The 27,274-nt window shown below is 43.2% G+C and overlaps 1 protein-coding gene across 5 annotated transcripts in view; it reads left to right on the forward strand.

The window, feature by feature from the left end:
* The first annotated feature begins 2,914 nt into the window (after positions 1 to 2,914).
* ZNF704 (zinc finger protein 704) overlaps positions 2,915 to 27,274 on the forward strand; it is a 109,908-nt gene continuing 85,548 nt past the window's right edge. For 4 of the 5 annotated variants that reach the window (XM_076329499.1, XM_076329500.1, XM_076329501.1 and 1 more), the window contains exons 1-2: positions 2,915 to 3,196; positions 22,156 to 22,403. In XM_076329499.1, coding sequence (XP_076185614.1) covers positions 2,915 to 3,196; positions 22,156 to 22,403 — 530 coding nt within the window. The remainder of the gene's footprint in view (positions 3,197 to 22,155; positions 22,404 to 27,274) is intronic. The other variant, XM_076329498.1, reaches the window with a different exon arrangement.

Consider the following 27,274-nt stretch of genomic DNA (forward strand, 5'->3'; position numbering starts at 1 on the left):
TCAACACTGGCTTCTCATTGCATTTGATAACCCAGCAGGAGTAAAAAGCATTAGCAGCTCAGATTACTAATCAAAAGTCAGTATTCTTCTCTAAACCCCTTCCCGGGATTGCCCTGCCCACCAGCCCAGTGAACTCTGGACTACTCTTCCTTTTGCCTCCTGATCCCAAAACTATTTTGCCTCCTCTCCTTCCACCAGAATTTGGTTACGCTCTTCCTCTGTCACCCTCCCCAACTTTTGCAGGGCTCACCTGCTGTCCTGCTCTACTTTGAGAGCTGAGGGGCCATGACCTGCCAGAGTCCCAAGGAAGAGGCAGCATCCCAGAGGATGGAGCAACCTCCTGCAGGCAGGCAGGCAGGCAGGCAGGCCTGGGATGTTTTATGTGTCCCTAAGAACCTGTCTGAGCCTCTCTTCTTTGCCTCCTGCCACCATGCTCCCAAATCAGAGAGCCCAGTTAGTAATTTTTGAAACAATTGTTGTTAAACTGACAACTAAAAGCCTGATTATTGCTTAAAAATCTCTGCTTTTATGTTCATCCCCCAAAACCTCAGGGCAAGAGGCATCAAGTCAGCTGTATCTTACAGCGGGTCCCGGAACTAACCTGACGAAAGGGCTGAATGCAGAGTTCAAATAGAGGCTGAAGTGTGAAGTGTCATGGAGGTTAACAGCGATGTCTGTGCAAGCCCAGCTATCCTTTATTATCACTGTTTTCTACAAGAGATCCCTTGGTCTCCATCCTGTTATTTGCGGAGTTCATTCTAGCACATATAATCCAATTCAGTGGTAACACATTCGGTGTATATAATTTCTAATTTTGATTCTGTTCTCGCTACAATTAAAACATACAGACCTTTGAAAACCTCAAGGAAGTCTCCCAGCATTTATCCCAGTATGTGGCAGATAGGAATGGGACCTTCAGTAAAGTGATTATAATTCAGGTTACAATGAACGCAGACCACTACAGAGGGTCACAGTTAGATTTAGGTGGTATTCAAATGATAGGAAATATTTCCAATAATTTTAATACTGGGAGGTATTTGATTCCATTTCTATGCCCTTGAGGTATAAGTATGAAGGAACTGAAAATACCATTTAAATTCATGGTGGAATTCATTTTTAAGGTAAAACTGAAGCATAACTTTTTGTCAAATCTAAACCTTAATTCTAAACATTCAGTTTAGAAATAAAACTAAAAAGCTTTTTTTTTTTTCTTCCACAAATCTATCCTTTATGCAACATCAGCTTCAAAAAACCATGACTGATCTACTCAACCAAGTGTCAAGAAGCTAAATACCCATGCAGTGGCAGGAAAAAAGACGGGACATCTCGTGGCGGTGTGTACCAGGGGCTTCAGCTGCTGCTCTGCTGTGAGATGGGCTGACCCGTCATTGCAGTGCAGCTGATCAAAACTGCGGTAAAATGTCTGGGAACATCACTTTTAGATGCGGGGGGAGATCCTGCTGGAAGACCTGATACGCCAGAATTTGCCAGCAATTCTGTTGCGGATCTTGTCCAGAGATGCGGAGTCTCTGGAAACCTTGAAAGAATGAATGAAAACAACGGGTTTGTGGGGTTGGGGTAAGAAAATTGAAACAACTTCCGTAGTTAGTCATGAAAAGTAACTTCATTATTTTTGTAAGAATGGGTACTGTATTATCTATAATTTCTTGCATAGAAAGCGCTGCATGCTATATTGAAAAATTAGTAAATTGCATTACTTTTTGACAGGGACAAATTAACCTAGGGTTAGAGGTGAAGCTTTGCCTGGTGCTGACATATTATGTATACATTTGGCCTGTTGGCATGTCTCTAAAACAGAATGTGTGGGGAGAAAGGTACTGAACACTGGAAAGGGAATTACTGTAATTCACTTGTAAATGGAAAAGAATATACATATATGGCTCAAAAATAATGTAAATGCAGACAAAACTTATTGATAGAGGAAGAGGTTAGGAAAAGCATGTGGCAACTTTAAGTATAACTCAATCTCGGAGGCTGTAATAAATGGTATAGAAGCCTATAATAAATTTAAATGGTGACTGCAATAACTTAAAACTCTGTTTGGAAACTATTTTAATTTAAAAAACTTTTCAGAAAGGTATTTTAAAGCTTAAAGCGCAGAAGTACTACAATTTAAACTGGAAATTATTTCCCTAACCATCCTGCATAGTTTTCTCAACGGGCTGTAGAGAGCTCTGCTTCAATTTTTCATCTCAAAACCCCCGTCTCGTCTCAGCTTTTTTTTCCAAAAGTGCCATTTTTTCCGTTTATGTTTTTTGGGGAGAGGTGAAGTAATTTTATTTCACCCAGGCCCGAGACACCGGGCAGCCTGTCCCGCATGCCGAGGCTGCCGGGCACCCCCGTCCCTCCTGCCATTTAAACAGACTAAACGCCGGCGGGGGTGCGCCGGCAGGGACGGACCGGCACCCCGCTCCCCTCGGCGTACCCGGGGCGAAGCAGGTGGGCGGCGGGGGCCGGCGCCGCTCCGCAGGGAAACTCGCCCGCGCCTGCGGGCGGAGGCAGCGCGGCCCCGCGCAGCGCCTGGCGGAGCCGCGGTCGGCGGGAATCCAGTCCGGGTTTTGGTGCCGGGGACCAGCGGCGGCGAGGAAGGGCGAGCGGGAGCGGACCCCGCGCCGCGCCCGACAGCCGGGCCGGGCCGGGCGGGCAGGCCGGCGGAGGAGCAGGAGGGCGGCGGGAGCAGGTGGGCGAGCGGCGGGGCGGCCGCGCCCGCGGGCCCCCATGGCCGCGGCGCGCCCGCCGCACACACCCACCGCCGTCCCCCGGTGAGCGCCGCCGCCGCCCCTTGGGCTCGGCGCTGCCGCTGCGCGCCCGCGGCGGAGCCGCTGCCCGCAGCCGGGGCTGAGCGCGGCGGGAGGCGGGTCGGGCCGGGCCGGGCCGGGCGGGCGGAGGCACCATGCAGGCGCGGCGCTTGGCCAAGCGCTCCAGCATGGGCAGCCGGCGGCTGAGCGCGGGGCCGGCGGCCGCGCAGGCGGACGGGGTCCGGCCCCCCAAGACCGAGAGCGCCTGGAGGCCGCCTCGGCGGGAGGGCTCCGCCGCGGCGCTGGAGGAGGAGGACGAAGACGAGGACGTGGTGGTGGAGGTGGAGGAGGAAGAGGAGGAGGAGGAGGGCGGCCTGGGTAGCCCCCCCCCGGCGCTGACCGGCCACGGCAAGGGCCCCCTCCGGGGGAGCCTGAAGGTGCGTCCCGGGAGGGCGAGGGCGGGAGCGGGGCGGTGGCGGCAGCGCGCCCGACCCGGCTCGGTGCCGGCGGAGGGGCCCGAGGCGGGGGTGCCGGGCTGGCGGAGCGGAGCAGGCCGGGCCGGCCGGTGCACCGGGCCGGGCCGTGGGGGCGGCCACTGTGCTGCGCCCCGGCCGGGCGGCCCCCGGGGGCGGCTGGGGTGCTGCGGGGGGGCCGGGTGCGGACGGGCGCGGACGGGCCCGCGCTCAACAAGTCCCAGAGGAAGCGGGTACCCGCTGCGGCCCGCCGGGAAGGCGGCGGCGGGCTGGCTCCGGAGCTCTGGGGGCGGCCGGTGCGGGCAGCTGCGCGGCTAAAAGGGGGCGGGCGTGCGTGGGGAGTCGCCGGTGTCTGAAGTAGTTTGAGTATTGAGAATAAAGACTTTCCTGGGTAAAGTGCGGGGCAGCAGGGCTGCTAGGGGGGTGGTGAAGGATGTTCAACCTGGCCGTTTGCACAGAGGTTTTTTCAAGACTCGAGTCGTGCCTGCGGGTGTGTGGGTTACACGGTGCTGGGCAGGGCGCTGGGAGGGAAGGTGGCAGTGGTAAGGAGACCTGGATGGACGATTTGTGCAAAGTTTCTGAATACAGCAATACTGAGCAGAGGCCCGATTCAAATCCCATCGAAGTGTGGTCGGACAGTCCTCTGAATTCGGTGCATTTTGGAGCAACCTGCTGAATGCTCGCAGGCTGAGATCCCGCAGACTTAGGCTTACTTATTTTATCATGAGGGGTTTTCTGAATTATTTTTCTCTTGGGATAACCCAGATAGTAGGGTTAAGTCTGTGTGTAGGTCTATGGAGGATTCGTGTGATAGGAGTGCACTGGTTATGGAAAATAAGTGTGTATGAAAGTTTAAAGGGTATCCATTTGGATTGATTTTTTTTTTTTTTTTAAATCAAGATAATGATTCTTACTTAACAAGAGCTCAGGGTTGGGCTAGTAGTGGTGCTGTATTACCATTGGGGTCTTCCCTGTATCCATAGAAGAAAAAAAAAAAAACAAAACAACAAAAAAATCCCTCAAGGAAAGCAGCAGTAGAAATACAAGTTATCCCTATATTGTTTCAGAGCAAGTTTGATATAGCAGTGACAGGATAAATCTGACCCAGTTGGGTCACTGAACCCTGTCCTTGTAGCTGTTCAGATTAAATGTGAGAAAAGTGGGCATGAAATAAATGTAGAGGACCGACTGTAAAACTGCAGGAGGATAATAGGGCTGGCACAATCCGGCTATGGTTCGTCAAACAGGATTCCTGCCAAAGGGAGAACTGGCATGGGGTCAGCAGCATTTGACTCCCGGAGCTGGCCTTCCGAGTTGGGGTCCGGGAGCAAAGGGATTTGAAGGGGTGTCCACTGCTGAGACAGGGCATAAATTGTTGCAGTGTCCAATACCCTTCAGAACAAGAGATGTCCTGAAGAACTTCAAAATTTAATCAGACTTGAAAGCAAGATGGTCTGGGTGCTGGTTTTGCAGTATACGCTATCCAGATAATGCAATTAAAAAGCAGCACGCAATGTTTTCGTGTGTGGTACAGATACAGATGACACATACACTTGATGTCTGTGCCCTTGGGTGGAATGGCATTTTAAAGCTAGAGGTTTCACAGGCTCTTCACAGAGTCACTTCCATGGAATGGCTGTGATAAATGGATGAATGCATCATAGGGTCTGTGGTGGACTTAATATTTTTAAAAAGTGCCTGAGAATTTGGTCCACTAGTCAAGATGAAAAAAGTACCTGCACCATCAGGTCTCATAGCCATGTTGTCTCCACCAGAAAGTCCACTGTGTGGTTGCACCACTGGTGGTCCGTTTTTGACCCTCACTTTTAAGCGTGGGGGTAGGGAGACAGGAAGAAGTACTTTATAAAGACAAATCTTATTTCTCCAATTTCTAAAGTCTTGGAAGGAGATAACAGGTATGACAAAAAAGAGAGTGAGAGAGACTGTTGGTCATGGGGAAGATACAAAAATTGCTTCTTTATATTGCTGTAGACACATAGATGTCCGAGTGGAGGACACTGGAGAACAATTTTGTTGCTCTCTCCTCCCCCTGCTATTCTAACACAATGCTGGAAGAGGCATGGGCATGCTGTGTGTTGCTGGTGGGTAATGGCAGGATAGCCAGAAAGACTTTGAGACCCTGTAAAGCCTTGTTGAGAAGTACTGGGATTTCTTATTTTGTCAGAACTAGTTCATTCATCTGTATAGGAAAACAAATAACACCAAGGTGCTGATTATACAGACTCATTTTGCACGTGAAACTCTTTCTTTGCAACCCATACTTGCTGCTTTGGCTGCATCTAGATTTCCAGCCATTGGAAATTAGATGAAAAAGAATAAATAGCCAGTCCTGTTTATTTCATCTTTTGTATGGAACTTGGTTCAGATACCACAAGCAGCCACATTAGTACCGTACTGGGGTTAATTCATTCTGTGGAAACTGCTGGTTTTGGTGACAGGGAGAGAAGGTTATGAAGTAGGGTCCATCAGCGGTCTGCGATGCCGAGTTTATCTGGTAGTTGGTGAGCAAGCCTCACTGCAAGTCGCAGAGCTACGCTAATTTGCCTGTAAACCACTAAAGCACTATGATTGAGGATTTGGGCTGGTAATGAACATGGACTTGTGGTAACTTGCCAACATGGTGCAATGTTTTCTCCGCTGTTACAAATAGTAAAGGGTTTAGTGCTTTCTTCTGTTTAGCCCAGTTGAGCTGCCGCTTCATCTCCAGCCTGTTTTCTGTCCCCAGGCTCAGAATATGGACACAGGACATTTCTAACCCAGCTGAGTAGGGGGGCTGCTCCTGTTCCTCAAGCATTATGTTCCTGTGGTCTCTGCCCTTTACCTTACCATAAGCACCTGTGAAATTATCCATTCCAGATATTGTCTTCTGTGTGAGCACTTCTTGGTAGTTCAGAAGGACAAATTTCCCACGAATGGATTAGTTTCTGCAAATATGCAGCTCCCAAAATCATGGGATGAAGAAGGGATGAAGCAGGTGAAGAGTCTGAAAACTAAAGACCCGGAGAGCTGTGCTGTGACGCAGGAGGAATATGAAAGCCCAAGCTGCGTAAGCAAGACTTCAACTTCATGCACATTGGGCTCAGTTTTGCCCACCTTGCGAAGTGGAATTTGCAACAAGTACAAAGTACGGAGCACATGCAAGTCTGTGCTGGAGGTTTCAGAGCGGGGATGGCAGGTATTGGTAGGAGTCTAGGTTAATCCAGGAAAAAGTATGCTTTTGGACGTGATTTTTGTGGTGTGGTTTGCTTTGTTTTGGGTTTTTTTTTGCTTTTTTCTTAAAGATAGACACATCCGTGTGATATATGGGATGTAGAAGAATCTTCAGAGTTTGTCTGGAAGATACCAGTTGCCTGTTACTTAGGTGCGTTGTTTGGCTGGGTTGAATTTGCTCTCTGCTCCTTTTCTCCTTTTCTCTGCATTCTTTCTAAAGCCAGGTGTGAATTCATTGTCATCCTTTAAATCAAACTTTCAGCTTCAGCTTTACTGTTTGAATGGACTATAGGTTCATCTTGGGGAAAAAAAAAAACTTTTTTTTTTTTTTTTGCTTGATTAGTAAAATGCTATTTAATTTAGCTTTCATGTGTGTGCAAATATATTTTAACAGGCAATTAGCAAAATGCACACTTCAAATACCAGATTTTCTTAGTGGTGGAGAGATCTCTAAGACATTAGGAACTTGCATGCTAACCTAAGAGTAAACGGAAATGTTCCTTCCGAGACTAATAATGATAAAGATATTTTTATAAATACTGCTGGTTATTAGAACACCAGAACTCATGTTCTGATCTTGGAGCAGGATCCTGTCAGGCTAGGCTGTTTACAAACTCAGAACAAGCATGATCCTGCTCTACCCTCTTCTGCAAAGTAGAGGAGTAACACAAGAGATAATGAATGGATACTGATGGACTGTGGGGAACAACTAAAGGGTGAGACGAGAGGCAGATAAACACTAGCAGCTTAGCCACAGTTTTGTAAGTAGATAAACTTAATTCATTTTTAAATTTCAAACTTGATTCAACTGAAGTCTTATAGTCCTTGAGTGAAAACCTGGCTAGTGAAGTTGGTGTGGAAACTGCACGACTAGACTTGGATTTTTTTCTTCCTTATTAAAAATAAAAAAAATTTATACATAGTATGGATTACTGGAGGCAGAGCTGGAGGTGGTGAAATTGTAAGATGGTATTTTTTTTTCTCCGCTCTCCCATAGTAAAGGATGAATGGGAGTAATTTGCTGAGGATTTTTTATGTAATTTTTTTGTTGTTGTTGTTTGGACACAGACCAAGCATAACCACTTTGCCCTTAAAAGGAATTGTATTAGAAAACTGTAACTGTGAGAAAAAAGAGGTACAGTGGAGCCACTAACAGTTTTGATCCTTATTTGCTAGACTGTTTTCAGTCTAGAATGAGTTCAGTTGAGAATGATCAGTTGGCTGCCTTCAGGTATGCAGTATGTACTGGTGGATAGAGATGTGCTGCTCAGTCTTTATCACAGAATCACAGAATGGTTCAGGTAGGAAGGGACCTCTGGAGGTCATCTGGGCCACCCGCCCTGCTCAAGCAGGGACACCTAGAGCTGGTTGCCCAGGAGCATGTCCAGACGGTGTTTGAATGTCTCTGAGGATGGAGACTCCACAACCTCCCTGGGCAACTTGTGCCAGCGCTCGGTCACCCTCACTGTGAAAAAGTGTTTCCTGATGTTCAGAGGGAACCTCCTGTGTGCCCATTGCCTCTGGTCCTGTCACTGGGCACCACTGAAAAGAGCCTGGCTCTGTCCTCTTTACCCCTCCCTTTAGGTATTTATAGATATTTGTAAGATCCCCCTGAGCCTTCTCTTCTCCAGGCTGAACGGTCCCAGCTCTCTCAGCCCTTCCTCATAGGAGAGATGCTCCAATCCCTTAATCATCCTGGTGGCCCTTTGCTGGACTCTCCAGTATGTCCATGTCTCTCCTGGACTGGGGATCCCAGAACTGAGCCCAGCACTCCAGGTGTGGCCTCACCAGTGCTGAGCAGAGGGGCAGGATCACCTCCCTCCACCTGCTGGCAATGCTTTGTCTAATGCATCCCAGGACACCATTCACCTTCTTTGCTACAAGAGCAGATTGCTGGCTCATGTTTTACTTGGTGTTGACCAGGCCGCCAGAGCCTTTTCTGCAAAGCTGCTTCCCAGATGGGCAGCCCCCAGCATGTACTGGTGCCTGGGGTTGTTCCTCCCCAGGGGCCAGACTTCACATTTCCCCTTGTTGAACTTCATGAGGTTCCTGTTGGCTCATTTCTCTAGCCTGTGGAGGTCCCTTTGGGTGGCAGCATGACAGTCTGGTGTATCAGCCACTCCTCCCAGTTTTGTGTCATCTGCAAACTTGCTGAGGATGCACTCTGCCCCATCATCCAGATCAGTAATGAAGATCTTGATCAGGACTGGATCCAGTATTGACCTGAGGGGTACACCTCCACTTATTGGCCTCCAACTAGACTTTGTGCCACTCACCCACCCTCTGGGCCCGTCCGTTCAGCCAGTTTCCAACCCACCTCACTGCCTGCTCATTCAGCCCATACATCAACAGCTTGTCTATGAGAACGTTATGGGAGATGGCATCAAAAGCCTTCCTGAAGTCTAGATAGAGAATATCCACTGCTCTCCCCTCATCTACCAGGCCAGTCATTTTGTACTAGAGTTCATCAGGCTGGCCAAGCATGACTTCCCCTTGGTGAAGCCACGCTGACTACTCACAATGATTTTCTTGTCCTTCATATGCCTGGAAATGGTTTCCAGGATTAGCTACTCCATCATGTTCCTGGGCATCAAGGTGAGTTGATTCCAGCCTGTAGTTCCCTGGGTCCTTCTTCTTGAAGATAGAAGAGACATTTTTTTGCATCTGAAAAATAAATGTTGAGAAAGTGCTTTTCATGGTCTGGTAATTAACATTTGTAATGTGTCCTACGACAAGTGTAGATCCACGGACCATCAGTGCCTTTCCTGACCCTGCTCTTCCGACCTTGCTTCTGACCCAAGGTTTCAGAGAAGCCTAACAGTCCTGTAGATCCACTTTGAATCCTCGAGCCCTGCTCTTTGTTTTGCTAGCTGCTAGATTAGAAAGTCCAGTGATAGGAGAGCACCAGAGAGATCTTAGCAGACTGTGGGATAAGTCTGTGCCTCAAACTGTGCCACTTGGCCATCTCAAAGGCGGGAGCTTTGCTGCTTGGGCAGTAGGGATCATGCTGGTCCTGGCTTGTGTCTGCTCTGTAAATACTGCTGTGGATTGAGCAGTGATGCTTTTTTATTTTTTTTATTTTTTTGCTCAGAATGAGAGTGCCCATTGGCTTTGTAATACTTTCAAGGGATTTACTGAATTGCTCATTTCTAAAAATAGTGAGCAGCTTGACCATTCCTGCTGCTTGAGGCCAGCCAAAAGACTACAGAAGGACGGTAGGCTAAGAGAGAAACTTTTATTAGTGTTTTTGTTTATTTGTGAAAATTGAACAGGAAATTTAAAGTGAATAAAAAGAGCGTTCGTTAGCTCCTATGGTGATCAGCTTCAATTTCATGAACTTGTGTTGATGTTTTTCACTGTAGCATGTTGCCGAACAGAGCACGTAGGAATTTAATGTTCAGCAACAGCGGTAACAATCTGTGATGGGATCACTTTCACCACTCTGGCACCTTGCCAAACTTTCCAATCCCAAACGATGATTGCGGTGACATTTGTCTCATTGTATTAAAAAGTACATGTGTGGGTGGTATTTGTTGTTTGACACCAAAACTAATGAAGACAGGAAACTGAACAACTTCTGTTGTTTGAACTTTGGATAAAAATACAGATCTTTTTATTGGTGTTTTTGCAAAACATAAAGAATGAATTTTCCTTACAATCCTGACCCAGCTGAAGTTGATGGAAAACTCCTGCTAGTTTAAGCAGATTTGGGATTTCAGTCCCATTATGTAACCACAAGGGTGAATCCATTAGTCTCCTAAAACCTTTCCACAGCACTCCTAGTAATTTTTAAGTATTACTTCAGACTGTAGAAGACCGTTATGAGCACTGGACACAGAATCAGAGGGAAGGTAAAATGCTTCAATGATTAGATGCTGAAGTGTGAAATTATATAGCTCATTGTTTTACCATCTTTAATGTATTTTTTTTACATAGTGGATAAAGGTTACTTGAACTTTAGATAGGCAGCGCAATTACGACAAGAGTCGTAAGACTGGATGGTTACTTAAATTTTTTTTTCTGCTTCCGCAGATAAACTGGCTAATGCCTGCATCATACTGACATAGAGAACAAATTGTACAATCACCTGCTATAAACTGGACTTTGTAAAGTTGGCGAGCTAAACATTTGAGCCAACCCGATCTTTTATGTATACATGCACATCCCTTTGAAATGGCAGAAAGAACCCTCATTGGATCAAAAATACTTTTGACCTCCTATTTCTCAACAAGTCTCTTTTTTTTTTAATGTAATTGTGACAAATGTAAGTACTGCCAAAGGAAAAAAATCTGATTTTTCTACTTTAAAATACTCCTAAAGAGAACACTGTGATGCAGTTCTTGCTGCTCTTAGGTCTAGGTTAGTGGTGGTTCCTCTGTAGCTTGTGGTTCATAAGGCCATGGAAAGTGGTCCTCATCTGGCTTACAGACCTATATGGAAAAAGCGGAAAAATGAGTAAGGGTGAACTGGTGGTTGCTAAGGATTTACAGTGGTATTTTGCTTCAACATGTGTGGCCACCGCTGTTCTAGACAATTGTCCTTACTTTTTCAGGGAAGGAGAGAAGTGGTTGGTCTTGCAGGTGTTTCTCTTTCCATGCTGGTAGGTCCCTCTGCTGGAGCAGCAGCAGCAGCCTTTGCAGCACAGCATGCTTTGTGTCCGGGCACTGGGTAAAACCGGATGGTGTTTGTGGAGCCATGGTGAGATGATTTAATGTTTCATCAGTTCCAAAAAGGGTAAAACATTCTGCTCTCCGTCCTTCCTCCAGCTCCCAGCCATGCACTAGCTACCTTGGGTTTGCGCCAGAATTCGTTGTGTGCTTTTGTGGGCTACTGAAACAGCGGGAAATGTGCAGTGGAGAGTCTGTAGACTCCATAACTTCCATAAGTTATGGTGACTCAGGGAAGGGCTTATCAAGCATCTTGATAGTGAAGAGGAAAAGATGGGATATCACAGCTAGAGCATGCATAGGGAGGAAAAGGAAGGCAAGAAAGGGAGCAAGCCTTCCTCCTTTAGAGAACAGCAGCCGTTTGACTGTTTGGGCTGTGCTTGACTTTGGCCTTGATTGTTTTTCAGGTTCTTTGTGAAGGCGCTTCTCCCATGAGACATCATTGCATCCCTCTAGTGGTTTGATAGAGGGCTGGTTTCTGGAGTGGCTGAGGAAGAGAGAGTCACGTTTGGCCTCTGCAGGTTTCTACTAGTGTTATTCCATTGCTTCCAGGGGTAATGAGATGAAACTCTGCAATACTACTTCTCTGCGTAGTTACACCCAAAAATAAACTCCTTTTTTGGCACCTCTCCCACTCTGAACAGGAAGACTGCTAAATGTTTTTGTCTGGAGCTGAACATAGATCTGGGAGAATCTCTTAACTGGGGGCAACGCTCCTTGCTTGTTCATCTCTTCTGAAGGACCATGCCTTCTACTTCCAGGCTCGAGATCAGTTAGAGGAGATAAGGATGTGCGCTTAATTCTGATCTTGTAATATCTCCTTCAGGCTCTCAGCTTCAGGGATCAGCACTGGCCCTTGAAGCTTTCATTCACAGCGCCTATTTCATTCAGAAGTTACAACAGTTGGATACAGCTGTGAACTATGTTGGTTTAATTTCACTGAAATCCCATCATTTAAACAAACAAACAAAAAAGAGCAATGTCTTTTTATTCCCAGGATGTTAAGGCAAATAGATTACATTTCTATACCCTTTTAAGGGATCTGGGATCTGCAGCATCTCATCTCGGCTGGCTGCTTCCAAAATCAGACAATCGGTTCTGACCTTAGAAATCTCACACCTCTCTGTACCTTATTTGTAAGAGACCTTGAAAATAAAGCTAATCTGTTTTTTCTTTTCACTAGACATACTCCGCTATATATCTCTATCCAGACAGAGGAGGAAGTATTTCAAATGCAGATGAACTGATCAAGAGTTTCTTACTGAGGAGCAGTGAGGCAGCATTTCCAAAATCTTCTAAGTGTGGGGAGTTCCCCTCTTGCATGGTCTGATTTTTGGAGCTCTGCTTGCTTGAATGAGATGATAGAAGTAGTGACGGTATTTCTGCCTTCTGCTCTGAACTGCTGCCATCCTTACTGATCCCAAACCACCAGCAAATGAAATGAGAAACAAGTGGAGCTTCTCACACATGTTCAGCAACAGTCTTGAAATAGTTGAAATTAAAGATATTTTATTTGCACATGAAATTTGGGAAATACAGGCCAGATAGATATTTCTGTCCATAAGACAGTCCACACACAAGGCTGTGTTAAGCTACTTAAAACTTAAAGTTGTTGTGTACACCTTCTTAATATAGACAGAAACAAAATTAGGGGCAGCAAAGACAGCAGATACTTTCCCACTGGCTTGTAGGACCCTCTTTGCATCTCTTACAAGTAGGAAAAATTGCCATTTCAGAGAAAATAGGTGTATGTAGGCATAAGATAGAAAATACCCTGACATGAGGTTTCAAAGCTTCAGCCAGCGCAGTAAGAACACCTGATCTGATGGCGCTCACTAATTACAGCTTGTAATTACAACCTGTCATGTAATAGAAATAAGAACAAAAAAGTTTGTTTGAACTTCCCTGCTACCTCGCATTAGCATGCTCATTTTTATTTCCAATTCCAGTTTTTTTAAACTTCCCCAGAGGTGGCCAGCAAGACCTAGGTGTATCCTCCTCTTCTGTCCTTCAGCGCTCCATGGCCAGCCCAGGGCACACGTTTCCAGTTGCTCTTGTCCTGTGCATGGCCACAGCTTGCCCTGGTGGCACCAGGCACTGCTTACGCTGCTTTTGCCGCAGGAGAGGCGAGGGGAACCTACTGCCTTGGCAGCACCCTTCCCGCTTGCATGGCCAGGCACGTACGTTGCTGCAAGAAAATGTGATAATTGGTTTAGTTCATTTTAAACTCGCTGTTTGTGAAACCAATAATTGGGAAGGCAATTATGGCTGCCCATTCCTGGCCAGCCAAGTCCTTTTTAGCCTGGTGGAGTACCCATGCACTTGATGGTGAGCGTGTTTAGCAAAGCTTGAAGTGCAGCAACAGGATTGCTAAATGAAAAATGAACCTGTTTTTTGCAACTATGATCCTCCACTTCCCTTCTGTTTAAGGCTTTCCAAGCTAGCTTCTTAATTTTTAGCTGTTTAGAGGCAATGTGTTTCTCAGGGGATTGTTTTATTTAACAAAAGGAAAACAGGGCTGAAAGACCTCTGTTGAGATCCTTCCAGAGATGCCATGCCCGGGGACCATTGTCCAGTCGAACCCAGCTAGCCGGGTTCGCAGAGCGGTGAGTGCAAGGTATCCACTTCAGGTGTAGCATACAGAATACAGAGCACGGAGTTACTTCTTTGAGACTTAAAAATTGCAAGCAAATTTTGAAGATGCACGCATTCAGTAATTAGTATTAATATTTGGTAATTGTTACTAGTTGGTGTCTGATTATCTTAGAAGTCATGACATGCTTTTCTGTAAGGAACTTACTATGGCTGCTTATGGGATGGGAAAGGAAGCTGCCATACTTTCACATCTTCATCCCTTTTTTCATGTGGTAGAGAGAAAAAGGCTCAAATATTTCTGAATCATTTTTGTTTAGATCTGAAAATGGTGTATGGGAAGGGCCATGGATTCCCAGTGTTCCTCTCTGTCTCCCCCTGTAATCTTAGTAACACCTCTCTGTCCAGTTTTAATAACATCTGTGCTTCTTGTACTAGTTAGTGCAGAATTTCAGGTGTCACAAGTTGGTTGTTGTTTTATTTGGGGTACAACAGGTAACTGGATTGGTAGTGAATTTCAAATGTGGGAGTGAAAGTTTCTGTCACTGATCTGGATGGATGCTGTATAATTCAGAAACACCTTAGGCTGTACCGTGGAGTACACGGTTTTTGTAGATGAGTTATATTTAGCCAGATAAGCGCTGACATACACATGATGATGAAAGGGTAGAAACTTCTTGCTGACTCCAGTTCTTGCTGCCTAACACCATATTGTGAATCCAGGCAACATAAATGTTTAGATTTGTATTTTAATATCTAGAAAATACATTCTATGGATGGTTTTGTATTTTCAGTCAAATGGTGAAGATAGGGACTTTGTCCTAGTCTGGTTGAAAGTGAATACTACATTACTCTACATTAATGCATACTATATATTGTAAGAACACTTACAGTGACCTTAAAATGCATTATCTTCCATATTGTTAGAGAGCAGCAGTTTACAAATGCTTAGAGTGATTAGATTGACATGGTTTATGTGTAATGAGCAACCGCTGGTGAAGCAAGTAATTAAATGCAAAGTATACTTGAAAATGTAATAATACATTGAAATTCAGGGCAGATTATTTCCAAGAATCGTTACGAGAATCTGTCTTATCTCTTTGTATTCCAGTATGAATAGAGGTTTCTGGCAAAATGGAAATTCAACGCATTCTTTCCTGCCAGTGAGGACGCTGTTTTGGGATGGGAAAAATTAGAGCCTTTTCACGTAAAAAACTGTTGCGGGAGCTTGAACTGGAAATACTGTACGAAGTAGTACAAATAAACCAAAACCTTTGTCCTTCCGGGGATTTAATTTAAATATTTTTTACTTGTATGATGTTATCTTGGTAATAAGTTCGGTGTTGTCTCATTGCTGCTTGTTGTATTTTGCTGTGAACTTCACTCTTGACTTCTTTCGTGTTCAGAAAAGTGGCTTATCCCTGTCCCTAGAGCATAGCCTTGCTGTTCAGGCTGGCCTGGAAAGAGTTTTGCAGTTATTGAGCTCTTGTTTTGGCTCAACTTTTAAAATGTGTATCATGTTAAATAGATACATTTCATTATTGTTTTCCATTAATACGCTAGGCTGAAATATATTGATTCCTTCTTTCGCTTCCCCCATTGAATGCATATTTGTTCTGTAGTGGATCAATCAAAAATGTTGCTAAAGCCTTGTGTGTAAAAAAAAAAAAAAAAAAAAAAAAAAAAAGAAAAAAATCCTGTGACTTTTGTTTTCTGACCAGATGGAATTTTTATTGGCAGTCCCTAACACTTAGCATGCTTACATCTACTTCAGAAAACAGAAAGAGATGGTCACAAAGTCAGAATGAAAAAATTGTTTATAAAAAACAAGTTATATGGCAGGTTGGCTGGTGCTAAACCGTCTTGTAGCTATTGGTGGTTTTTTAATTGGTGTTTAATCAAGAGTTTTTTGATGGAATTAGACCAACTGATTACATAGTAAATCAGATGGAAATCAAAAATCCTCATCCTGAACTGTGTTTTCTTTAACAGCTGTATAGTGTTAATATTGTACATAGGCCTAAGACTCACAATTAATTTAAAATTACTTATCTATTGACAATGCAAATTTATCCTAGAATTGGAGCAGTGTGTTGGGTGACTGTTGTTGGGGTGGGTTTTTCTGTATGTGTTTTTTAATTAGCATGTTTCCCCACCCCACCCCCTGCCTCCCCCCAGTCTGGAAAGCAGCCACTGTGGCCTGTGAATGAAGTGACACTGAGGTTGAGTCCGGTTATGGTGGCCTGAAGTAAAGGAAGTATAGCTTTATGGGTTGAGGGAGAAAAGGAAGTTTGTACAAAAATGGAAACGTGGCAACGGCATCAGGATTATTAAGATAAGGTGTTTTTTTAAGCAGCTAGTTTCCCAAAACATATTCGCGCTAGCGTGGTTTTTTTTATAGGGAGTTTTGGATGCAGTCAACTTTTGTACAGATACTTCCTTCCACCCTTGTAAAATATTTTTAGTGTTTTTTAGAGGTACTTTTATTGCTGCTGTTGTAAAATGAGCTCTTTTATCTATATGAATAAAACATAATGGCACAAAATAGGCCACAGTTGCAAGATTATTTAATTTACCCTGGCCTCTAGGATTCAAACTGTGCACGGAGGGGACTTTCTCAGACATCGAAGTCCTTCCAGAATCCCAGTAGACAGCGTGAGGGGAAATAGGAGTTAGCCGGTGTCCCCCAGAAGATCAGGGGAGCCTGCCGGGCTCCCACTGCTGTCTTGCTGCCTGACAGTGTGACACAAGCCTTGCTCTGCCGAGCCTCTGTTTGCTGGCCTGCTTCTTGGCAGGCAGACGCAATCACACATGTGGCCACATCTTCAGCTGGCGTAAATCGGCATAGCTTCGCTGAAGACGCTTCATCGAGTCACAGGGTTGGAGGCAGTGCCGCTCAGGTGAGCGATGCTCTGCACTGGGCAGCTGTCTTCTGCTTGTGCACTTCCGTCACATCCACTGCCCGCTGCCCAACGCCCCATCGGTAAATCAGCCCCCGAGTTGTTTATAAAACTGTCAGCAAAGTAGGCATGGTATGTGGCATGGCAATTCTTTCAGTAGTTTTTTCTGTTGCCATCTGTCTGTGTAGACCATTACAAAGCCTGTTAAAAGAGAGATCTGTGTTCCTGGTGTGCCCACCTGGATCCACAGGTGCTGCACAAAAAAATAGGAAATTTGAAAGAACATAGGTGGGAGTCAGTTTTTACATTTCAAGACATATTTCTATACATTTGGGTCACATACAGGTAAATGATGCTAATATTCTTGGGAGTTTAATACTTTCCATTGTATAAGAAACACAGAGATCTTACTGCCTGTTAAATGCTAGCAAACTATTTGAAAATAACTAACTTCAGTTTTTAAGCAGCAATGCACCAGAAGCAAGGGAAGATGCTAAAGCCCAGTCAGGTTGTACTCAAGAGATGACTTAGTCTGTCAAATGTAAGTCTCTACATTTGCACATAAATATGATAGGTGTACTTATTCTAGTGTTTGCTGATCCTTTGACTAGGCGGTTCAATACTTGAGCTGTTTGATCAATAATTTTTTTGATGTTCAGGGTAAAATCCAAGATGAAATTTAACTGAAATTGGAGAAGACTGAAGTTTGACTGCAACGTGAGCACCTTATCAGGATGTGCTTTTGGCAAAACAAAAATTGACTGCAGATAAGTTAAGGCCTAAACTCTTGAGAAACTGCAGTCTGCACATTCTCTGTAAAGAATAAAGAAAAACTTCTCTAAATTTCTCAAAATTTGTGTCAATGTTGAGCATGCTTTAATTTGGGCAGGACTTCCATTGCAACGCATAGTCTTGATTGGGACATGTGGAGTTCAGGACTAGCAACTTGATTATGACAAGATACCACCAAATACAAGTTTCTATAGGCAGGTTAAGATGGCTTTTGCAATGAAAAGTTATTCATATACTGCTGAAAATATTAACTGTGGTAATCATTTAGCTGTTGCGTGGAGTATTAAACTTCGTCACTTAAATAATAATAATGAGTCAAGCAAGAACTTTACCTTAAAAGTAAAACCTTCAACCTAAATATATACTATTGTCTTGACAACATCAAAACAGAAGCTAAAACGCTTTCCTTTTTTTGTTCCATAAAGTTTCTGCTTAGAAACCAAAGGAAGAAATTACTTTCAGTTTTTGCAGAAAGATTACCAAACTCCCTGGTTGAAGCGGTGCCTGTCTCGGTCTGCCAGAGTAGGGCTGCCACAGCACTGTGCTGCTGCACTTGGCGAGCAAGAATGTTTCGAAAAGAGCAAGGGAAGACCACTCTGTGACCCAGCTCATGCCTTTCTTTGAAAGAAGTTCATGGTAATGGTCGTGCTATTAGGTGTTGAAAACTCAGAGGAGAGTGAGTGGGAAGGCCAGTACTTGCCGAGAAGCAGTGGAAGGAGTAAAGCCAGATCAGACCCCAAGCATGAGCTCCAGGGAGGAAGGTACAGGTAATACTGAGCTGTTGTTTTCAAGTGGCGGCATATCAAAAGTTTCCCTTGCCCAGCGGTGATGGGAGGGAAGTTGTAAAAGGCAGATGAGGGTAACTGCAGACAGAAGCAAAGCTAGTTTTTAGAATTTGCAGATGGTTTATAAATCCTGTTTCTGTGACTGAATTTCCAAGCGATATCGGTTGCCTGAGGCCAGGTTGCAAAGGACTCAGTTGAAAGTAAGCTGAAGGTTGCTAATGGCTTAAGGGTGAAAATAAGCAATGAATTGCATAAAAACAGTTAGCCTATCATAAAATGGCTTGTATGAATGATAATTAATCAAGTGTATGGAAAAAACTGTATAAGTTTTTATCAGCAGTTGATACTGGAGGCAATAAGGTGGCAAATACAGAGGTGTGATGACAAGAAAAGCCAAACCATTAGGGAACAGCATAATCATGGAGTTTGAGAACAACTAAGGAGAGAGAAGTGTGAAGTATTGGAAGTAAGCTGAAATAAATTGACGTTACGGTGTTAACATCTGGCTGTCTGCAAGACAGGCTGCATCTGCTTGGACTAGACCGTCCACAAAATTTTTGCTGAAACATGTTATGGACTTAGAGGAGCACCACAAGCCTCAAAGTGGTTAAAAGGACATGAAGGATCTATGAAAAAGAAAAAAAAGTTCCTGATAAGATATGACAGAACAGTTAACTTTTGTGGAAAGATATATTGGAAATTGTCGGTGTTATCTCCGAACTGTGAGTGATGGTGAAGCAGAGCTTGAAAGCAGAGGGGTCCTGCTGGTTAATCAAAGCCACAAAGCGAGGAACCTCATCTGTCATGTGACTGTGGCCCTTGGCGCTCCCCACACCAACGGCTGCTTGTGTAGGTGGTTGGATTTCCAGCAAAAGACCTCGTACTCTTCCAGACAGGGCAGGTGTCTCAAGTGGAAATGGCTCTTGTAGACATGGATGAATTAAAATAGAAAAACTGCTTGCAGAGCAGGAGAAAGCTACTAGAGAGGGAAACTCTTGGGTTTCTCTCATGATCACCTGCTTTTAAAGCAGAAAAGATTCTTTATCTCCAGTTGTTCTGAAGGGAAAGTTTAGAAAGAAGTTAATGTTTCCAAACATTTGTTGAAAACTGAGGGAGAGGGTTAGTATAAGCATTTGATTTGGCTATTTCTGGCCAGTTAGACAAAGGACCTGAACTGCTTGGCAGCAGCTCTGCAACCTTCTGAGCACTCGCTTCTGTGGTTTTTGTCATTCCTCACTTCCATTCGCTTGCAGGGGGCTAGCTATTAATTATGGCGCATTGACATATGAAAACCAAACCATTATTTGAAAATATTTGAACTAGGTTTGAATAATTTTGATAGATATTAATAGACTATCTGGTATCACAGTACAAATATTCTGCTCTTTACGGTTTAGGCTTTATTTGTACAACTGTAGTCTGAGTCTGCAACCTTTTGTCGTCACTATTTAGGTCTGTAAAGAAAACTTAATGATGTATGGCACAATATGTTTGCTGAAACTGAGTAAAATATTACAGTTCCATAAATGGAGGAATTTTTTTTTTCCCTTTGGTAAAATCATGGATTTATTAGGTTTAAAAAAAATAATCCCAATGAATACCACGTTCAGTCTGGCATTGGAGAGTAGGGAAGGAGGGGAGGCTGCCCCTCTCCCATGCTCTCGGTGCTTTCTCCACTAAGGGTTGTGCAGAGCAAGGATGAAACTGCTGGGTCCTGCCTCATACGTGTGCGCACCAGCACCCTACCACGCACAGTGAGTGTAGCAGCTTGTGCCCTGCGTAGTACCGTCCTCTGCACTGGGTAAGGTGGGAATCCTGGGGAGGGAGGAAAAGGTATGTGGTCATGCAGTGGAAGACCATATGGCAATGGAGGGGATGGAATTCAAGTCTTATACGAACCTTCGTTTGGCATTATATAATTTCTAGGGGCTGGATATTGGAACTTGGCTGTTTTCAGGCTTTTTTTTTTTTTTGCTTTAGTACATAACTTCTAAGTCAATTTTGATGAAAATTGAAGGCATCTCAGCATCTGTTAAGATCCTCAGACACTCAAAAAAGGGCTTACTGTAAATCAAAGAAGTTTTTTAAAAAATAATCATTAAATCAGAATTAAATTTATGTTATTTATATGTCTTCTCCTAATACTATGTGGTCACATGCTGACTGTTTTGTCTTCCAGGCAGATTTTCTTGGTAATGTGTCATCTGTTTGTGTGCGAAGAAGTGTAAAATGACTAATTCTTTCTACTATTTACATTCATAAAGTAACAATTCTAGTTTTGTTCTTGAAGCAACTACTAAAAGCCCTTCTGTGGAAACACTAGAATGCGACAATTAAATCATTGGTCCCAAGTATTTATGCATTAGCGATGTTATATACTTTACTGAACAAAACAAAATTACCTTGGCAAGATTGTCTTTCCTGTGAACTTAAAATTGCTTGCACCATTTTTATACCTGCCAAGGTTTGAAAGCTATAAACAGGGAGATTTGTGGGGAGAGGAATATATTTTTATATATTTTTATGCCTAAATATATACACGTATACATTGATTAATTTTTTTGGACAATTAAAAGGAGGAGGAGTAAGGGGGAAGAGTTTACAAGGAATTTCAGCTTATTGGTGCTGTTACTATCTGAGGGTGACACATCCTGGATTTTTCCACTGTAAAGATCAGCAATAATTTGCAAGTACCTAAAAATCCAGTTTGCAAGTCCTAGAAGGCATCTGTATTTCTCTGAGGTGGTGCATGTGGTGTGGAAGTACCTCTGCTGAAGGCGGGACAAGCAGCCATTTTGTTGGGCCGTGTTTTGCTTGGTGGTTTGGGTTGAGTGGAGGGGTTGCCTCCTTGGTGCATCTCCGGGACTTACGGCAAGTTAGCAGTTGAAGCTCCTGATCTTAAAAGCACAGCTATCTAGAAATAAGTCCATTAGCAGATGTTTCTGGTAGGCTCTGTGCTCACAGGGAAATGAGGAGGCTAGCAGGCTGAGGGGCTGGAGGAGCTTGGCTGATGTACGGCAGGATGAGAGGCTCGTGACAGCCTGCGAGATAGGTCTGCCCCTGTGAAGCTGAGGAAGCCTACCTGGCCAGGGAACGATATTGCAGAGGAAAATCGAGATCCTGGACTTGGTTTTGCTTGCTGGGAAGGCAGAGTGGCTTGGTTCTGCTGGCTTTCCGTGCTCTTCACTGCAACTCTGCAATAGTTCTCTTTATAAACACCAACATGTTGTATTCCAGTGAGGTGGTGTATTTGATAGCAAGATACCTACTTGCTTGGGAAGTCTTTGCTTATGGGAAGCAGCAGACCTGAAGATCTGGGAAGCGCTGGCAGCCAGAGACAACCTGACACTGCTTCTGTGTGTGTCCGTGCTCCTCAACGCTGGCTGTCGGTGGTGGAGCTGGCCGGGCTCCTCACGGAGATCCTGCTGGCATCACTTGCTCCCCTTTGCCTTCTGGCAGCTGAGTTGGATTGTAGCAAATTATTTTTCTGCTCCTAGAGAAACCCTCATTTACAAATACAGACAGTAAGTGGCTGTCAGAAGCACCTTAATTTCTTGGTTGTCTTTTATCTGGATAAATTCTGCCTTTTTTCCTGGAATTTTAGGAGGAGGGCAGCTAGGATTTCTTTTGCATAGTTATGCAGCACAAGTGTGTGTACGTTGAATATACGTTGTATATACTGTGGTTTCTGATATCCAATTCAAATACCTTTTTGATTTAGCATTAAGAGGTAACTGATTGCTTTATCAAATGGACAAGAATTGCTTATTTTCCTGGATAGTCTTCAACACTGTTGAGAAATTAATGGCAGTTTCAGAATTTATGAAGGACAAAGAAATGGTATGCTCTGATTGAAAGAGCTAATTAGAAGTAAATGCCTGTGGGTATTGGGGGTTTTCCCCCCTACATTTTAGGAGCATTAGACGAAAATTTAATAATTGCTTTTAATTTTACAGGCAGCCAGCATCAAGCGTGAAATGACCTTCCCTGCATTTCAACAGGAGGATGTAAAAAGTGACATCAGTCAAAAACTGCCAGACCAACAGTTTCTCCTGTTCACCACAAAGGAGGAAGATTTAAAAACAGCAGAGACCAAAAAAGCAAACAGAGCTCATGAGTATGAAAAAGAAAACACTCGTTCTGTTTGTCTTCTGGAACAGAAGCGCAAGGTTGTTTCTTCAAATATTGATGTGCCTCCAGCAAGGTAAGGAAAGTTGGAGGGTTTTTTGTTGTGTTTTGTTTTAAGCTTTTTTCCCCCTCTTTTTTTTTTTTTTAAATGGCATATTAGAGGCAAGTTTGGTAAGCAGTACAATGAACTGATAAGACTAGCATTCGTGTCCAAGCAGTACAATGAACTGATAAGACTAGCATTCATGTCCAAGCAGTCTAAAGTCAATCACAACTTCAGTACTTGAGAGATCTGCTAGAAAATTGAAAACACTAGTAGCAGAAACTGAGACCATCTGCAGTGTAGGACTTTGTATTGCTTTTGCAGTGTTTTTGCTTTTATAACGTGCTGCAGCTGAGGTACTCCCAGAAGAGGATGTGTCTTAACAGGAAGAGATTGTTGACCCAGCTTCAGCCCGAGAAGTAATCTTCTAAATTAGACACAGAATCATCTTACCTGCTAGCAATTTTTTAAATTATTATTATTATTTATTTTTTACTGTCATACTTGCAGCCACTTTATACTCATGGGAGCGTGCAGTGACTTACGCTGCATAATAAGGATGTAGTATCTTATGTTCTGTTATATCCCTGTGTAGGTAAACAGCTGGGTCATAATGTGGTCTATGAAATGAATTAATAGAAAAAAGTAGTGAGGAAAGGCCAATGTAGAGAAATCAAATTTGTACAAAATTGGGGATTTTGGGATTTTGGTATTGCTTTTTAATTTGTTATTCCTTGAAGATCTGTTGTGAATGCACATAAATGTGTCTTCAGCATTCACATCTGGGCAGTTACACTTTTAATTATAAACTCTTTATAGGGAATTATTTTGAGAAAAATAATTGTTCTTTAATCTGAGACTTGACATATATCACAGCAAGAAATTCAAGATTTGTCTTTTTTTTTTTCCTCCTCCTTCCTGATATTAAAGTGGAATAATAGGAAGAGAAGGAGAAACTGCGAATTTCATACTGGCTAGTGATTTAAAGAGAAGGGGCTCAAAAATACGGAGTCTAGAACCTTGAACTTTGGGGAAGGACTTCACTGCTTTGAGTGAGAAACGAAATGACTCCTCTAGGAAATGCTGAACGTTAGTATAAAAGAAACATATCCAGTAATGCTAAACAGACTCACTTGTATCAGTGGTGAAAAACTGGCAACAAATTGGGTTTTCTTTGTTGCAAGATGACAAGTGCTTTTTCTTTTTTCTTTTTGTTGTTTGTGATCTCGTGTTGGCATCAGTCTATCTGCAAAGAGTTTTTTCTTAACCTGCCTGATAAATTCACTTGCACGTAATACTCAGTGAAATGCCTTCCGAGTTTATAGTGCCACTTAAAAAATATGTAGTCAAACTGATGTTTTGTTGTTTTTTGGTTTGCTTTCTAAAATCCAACATAAACCAGCAGGTTCTGCCACATCATCCAGAATAGGATGACTGTCATTTTCCTCTGGCTCTCATAGATGACACTTGTGAAAACTGCAAAGTTCACGAGCATTTTGACAAGATTTTTTTTTTCCCACATATATCTAGTAAAAAGGTATGCATTAAAAACTTGAAAATGTTAGGATCCTTATTTGAGATTTTCACCAGTAATCAACCCCATAATGGCTGAGTGACCTTCTCATTCATGCTTATGTGTCTCAAAGCAAGTAGGATCATCAGAAAATTCAGGGTAGCAGGGACCTCAGGAAGTCACCTAGCCCAGCCTCCTGCTCAAACTATATGTTAGCATTTCCATTTTACAATTCAGGCAGCTAAGGTACAGGATTTAAGTGCCTTTTTGCGTGGCTTCATGCAGATAATCAATCTGAAGCTTCAGTTGAGCTCCCCTTTTCTGTAACTGCAAGATCATCGTTCCTTGGAGGGATGGATATTTTTTCCCCAACGAAGTGGAAAAGAGAATGAATAAACATTTTTAATGCCTTCTTAAGACTAATTGTGACATCATGAGATGATCTCATCTATCAGTTGTGAGCACAAGATACTTAAGATGATAGGAAATATGTTCATTTGCAAAGGTGCCTTCTAAAATTGTTCATTGTTCCTGTATTTTGTTGTGAAGAGATACATGATCATATTACATTGTTGCATGTTTTCAGACATGCAGGTTGAGCTGCTGCATTAGCAGCATTAGAGAATGAAGTAGAAAACGAACCTAGAGTCTAAATTTGATAGTATGATAAACAACTCGGTCACTATTGCTGCAGTTCTGAGGACAAGTTTAAGTTTCCCTTTTAATCTGAGGCGGTTTATTGGGCCATTTGTCCATATGGGACAGGAAGAGCGCTAAAACCTTTGCTTGGAGATCTTACTAAATATTTGTTGTTGTAATGAGGGGAATGCCCAGTCTCTCTTCCTCTTCAGCACAGTTTGATCTCTTAAGTCATATTCCCTGAGAAGTGAGAGTCCAGGCGTTTGACGTTCCCCTGCCTCTTTATAAGCCCCTTCCAGTCTTCTGTCTAGGACTGCGCTGATGGAGTTGCTTGTTCCCCAGAGGTGAATTCCTCCTCTGTTCTTCTCCTGGCAGGACTTGTTGGGTCAACTGTCTTCTCTGATGAGAACATCCATCTGCCTTTGCAGCTTGCTGATTGCCTTCACAGATTATTTGTTGTATCCAATTGTGAAAGGTCAACTTGAATTAATCAGATGATGTTTACAAAAGCATGGGAGAAATAAGGAGTTTAATATGATCTTCAGTTTCTTATTGCTACATACACCCTCTTTACAAAAAACTTTCAGCTGTTGTTTTGAAGTAGAAAAATGCTATGGAAATGAAGCTTGCTATTTATTTTGTTTTAAAACCTTAGTGGAGCTGAGAAGGTTACCCACTTTACTTCAGATGCCAAGGTAAAGGGTAACATTAAATTTTGCAGTATCCCACTAAACCCAGGACAACATGTAAGTGATTGTGAGACAGAAGTTTCTTATACTGCAGAATCCTTATTAACAGGGCATATGAGTATCTCCATAAGAGCTCTGAAAAAGTGTCTGCAAAAGAGCTGGTAACATGGATAAGTCTACTTCACTTTGACCACAAAATGAAACAACGCTTAACCCATCTTACCTGTTTTTAAGGATCTCAGTGAATAAGAATGAAAATCTTTGTGAGGCACTGTATCCAAAATAACTAAGATCAGAAAACACCAGCATAATAAATGTTGCTTCTGAGGCATTCAGCCGCAAGGCTTTTGTTATTGCTTATAGGCTCTGAAATTTTAGAAATGTGGAAATATCTTAACCGAGTCCCTGGTGTTTCAGGTGATTGGTACACAGATGTGCTGAAATTACAGTAGATGGAACTGTAAAGCAGGGACAGGCTGGTGGCCATCGCACGTGCAGGAAAATGGGAAAATGATGGAAATCATCAGGACTTTAGAGTTTTGTTTGTTAATGAAATCTGGAAAGAAGAGGTAGAGCTAATTAATTAATACAACAATCTAATAATAATACAATGCAATTAATAGCCCAACAGTTACACACTTGCCTGGAGCCTGGAAGGTGTGGGTTCAGGTTCTTTTGTTGTTGTATTTGGAACAAAGACCTGAACTGGGGTCTCCGGTGTACAAGGGAGGTGTCTTAACCATCAAAGTCCTGGCATATTCAAGGTGCTTCATAGGGCAGCTCTTTAAAGTAATAGTGACAGGCTAAATGTAGCAGACCTGAAATAAATATTTTATTACATGCAGGAGAATTTTAATACTGAAATTAAAATAAATTTTAAAGTTGATTGTTTACATTTCCTATTTCATCTTGCATAAATACTGCAGACCTTTCTCTGTATGTTATGTACTGTACTGGAAGTGTCTTTTGGATTAAAATAGGAGGAGACCGTGACTTTTTCTTACTGATTTTTATGTTTTGGAATGCAAAAATGAAATGAGAGGTTAACAGCGTTAAGTCTTTCTCTTTTCAGATTTCTTCATTTGGTCATTTTGAACAAAACTTACACGAGTTAAATAGCTTTCCTACTTCTGAAGCTCAGATGAGCATAAATGTTCAGCTTGAGTAGATGAATTATTTAAAATAATAAGGAAATTTTAATTCCTTACTTTCCCTTTAAATTTATTGGTAGCTTTGGTGCATGAAGGACCGGTGTCTTGGAGAATGAGGTCTGACCACTAGACTATAAACTGCAATTATCTCTGAGAATTGAGATGTTATCTGTACAACAGAGGAGAATATGCTTTACATTGACCTCCAGTTCAAACATGAGCGATCAAACACAGCCCAGATCCCTAGGATCTGAGTAGTGAAAGATCATTTTCTAAAAAGAGTGGTGTCACTGAGGGACTAATCGCCTTGTCTTGTGGGCAGAAGCAAGCACAGGTCTACCAGTGTTTCAGACAGCTACATCTGTAGATGTCAGATGTAATCAAGGATGATGTCCCTGGTAGGCAGCGGCATGGAAGTTAACAGAGCCTTTTTTCTCATTTGTATTTTCATCAGTTACTTACCGTAATGCACATTTACTCCCTAAGTAAGTCAACAAGAAAGATGAGAAAAGGCCTGGGCTGCTGATGCTGTGGGTGTGAGGGTGTGAGTCGTGATGTAGGGACCCAGTGCAGGTCAGGCACGTGGGGAATGGCTTCTGCCTCTCGGAGGATGAGGATGGAAGGGTGGGCGATGCAGAGCAAGGGATGAAGTTTCCTTTTTTTGAGTGAAGTGTGAGAATAAAGGTCTGGAGATGGTGATGGTGTTAAAGGTCCTTTTAGATGGAAGTGTTTTGACTAGCTGGAAACCCTTCAAAACTTACATGCATTAGTGTCGGAAGTGGTATCCTTTCTGGTGTCCGAGAAAGGAGTAACTGGAAACATCCGAAAGGTTAAGAGAATTAAAGAAGGAACTAGGCAGGCATCACTCCTACCCCTCTGATGGGTGGGAGTGTTTGAATAGTTTTGCTTTTG

The sequence above is a fragment of the Aptenodytes patagonicus genome, chromosome 2 (assembly GCF_965638725.1).
Source record: "Aptenodytes patagonicus chromosome 2, bAptPat1.pri.cur, whole genome shotgun sequence".
NCBI lineage: Eukaryota > Metazoa > Chordata > Aves > Sphenisciformes > Spheniscidae > Aptenodytes > Aptenodytes patagonicus.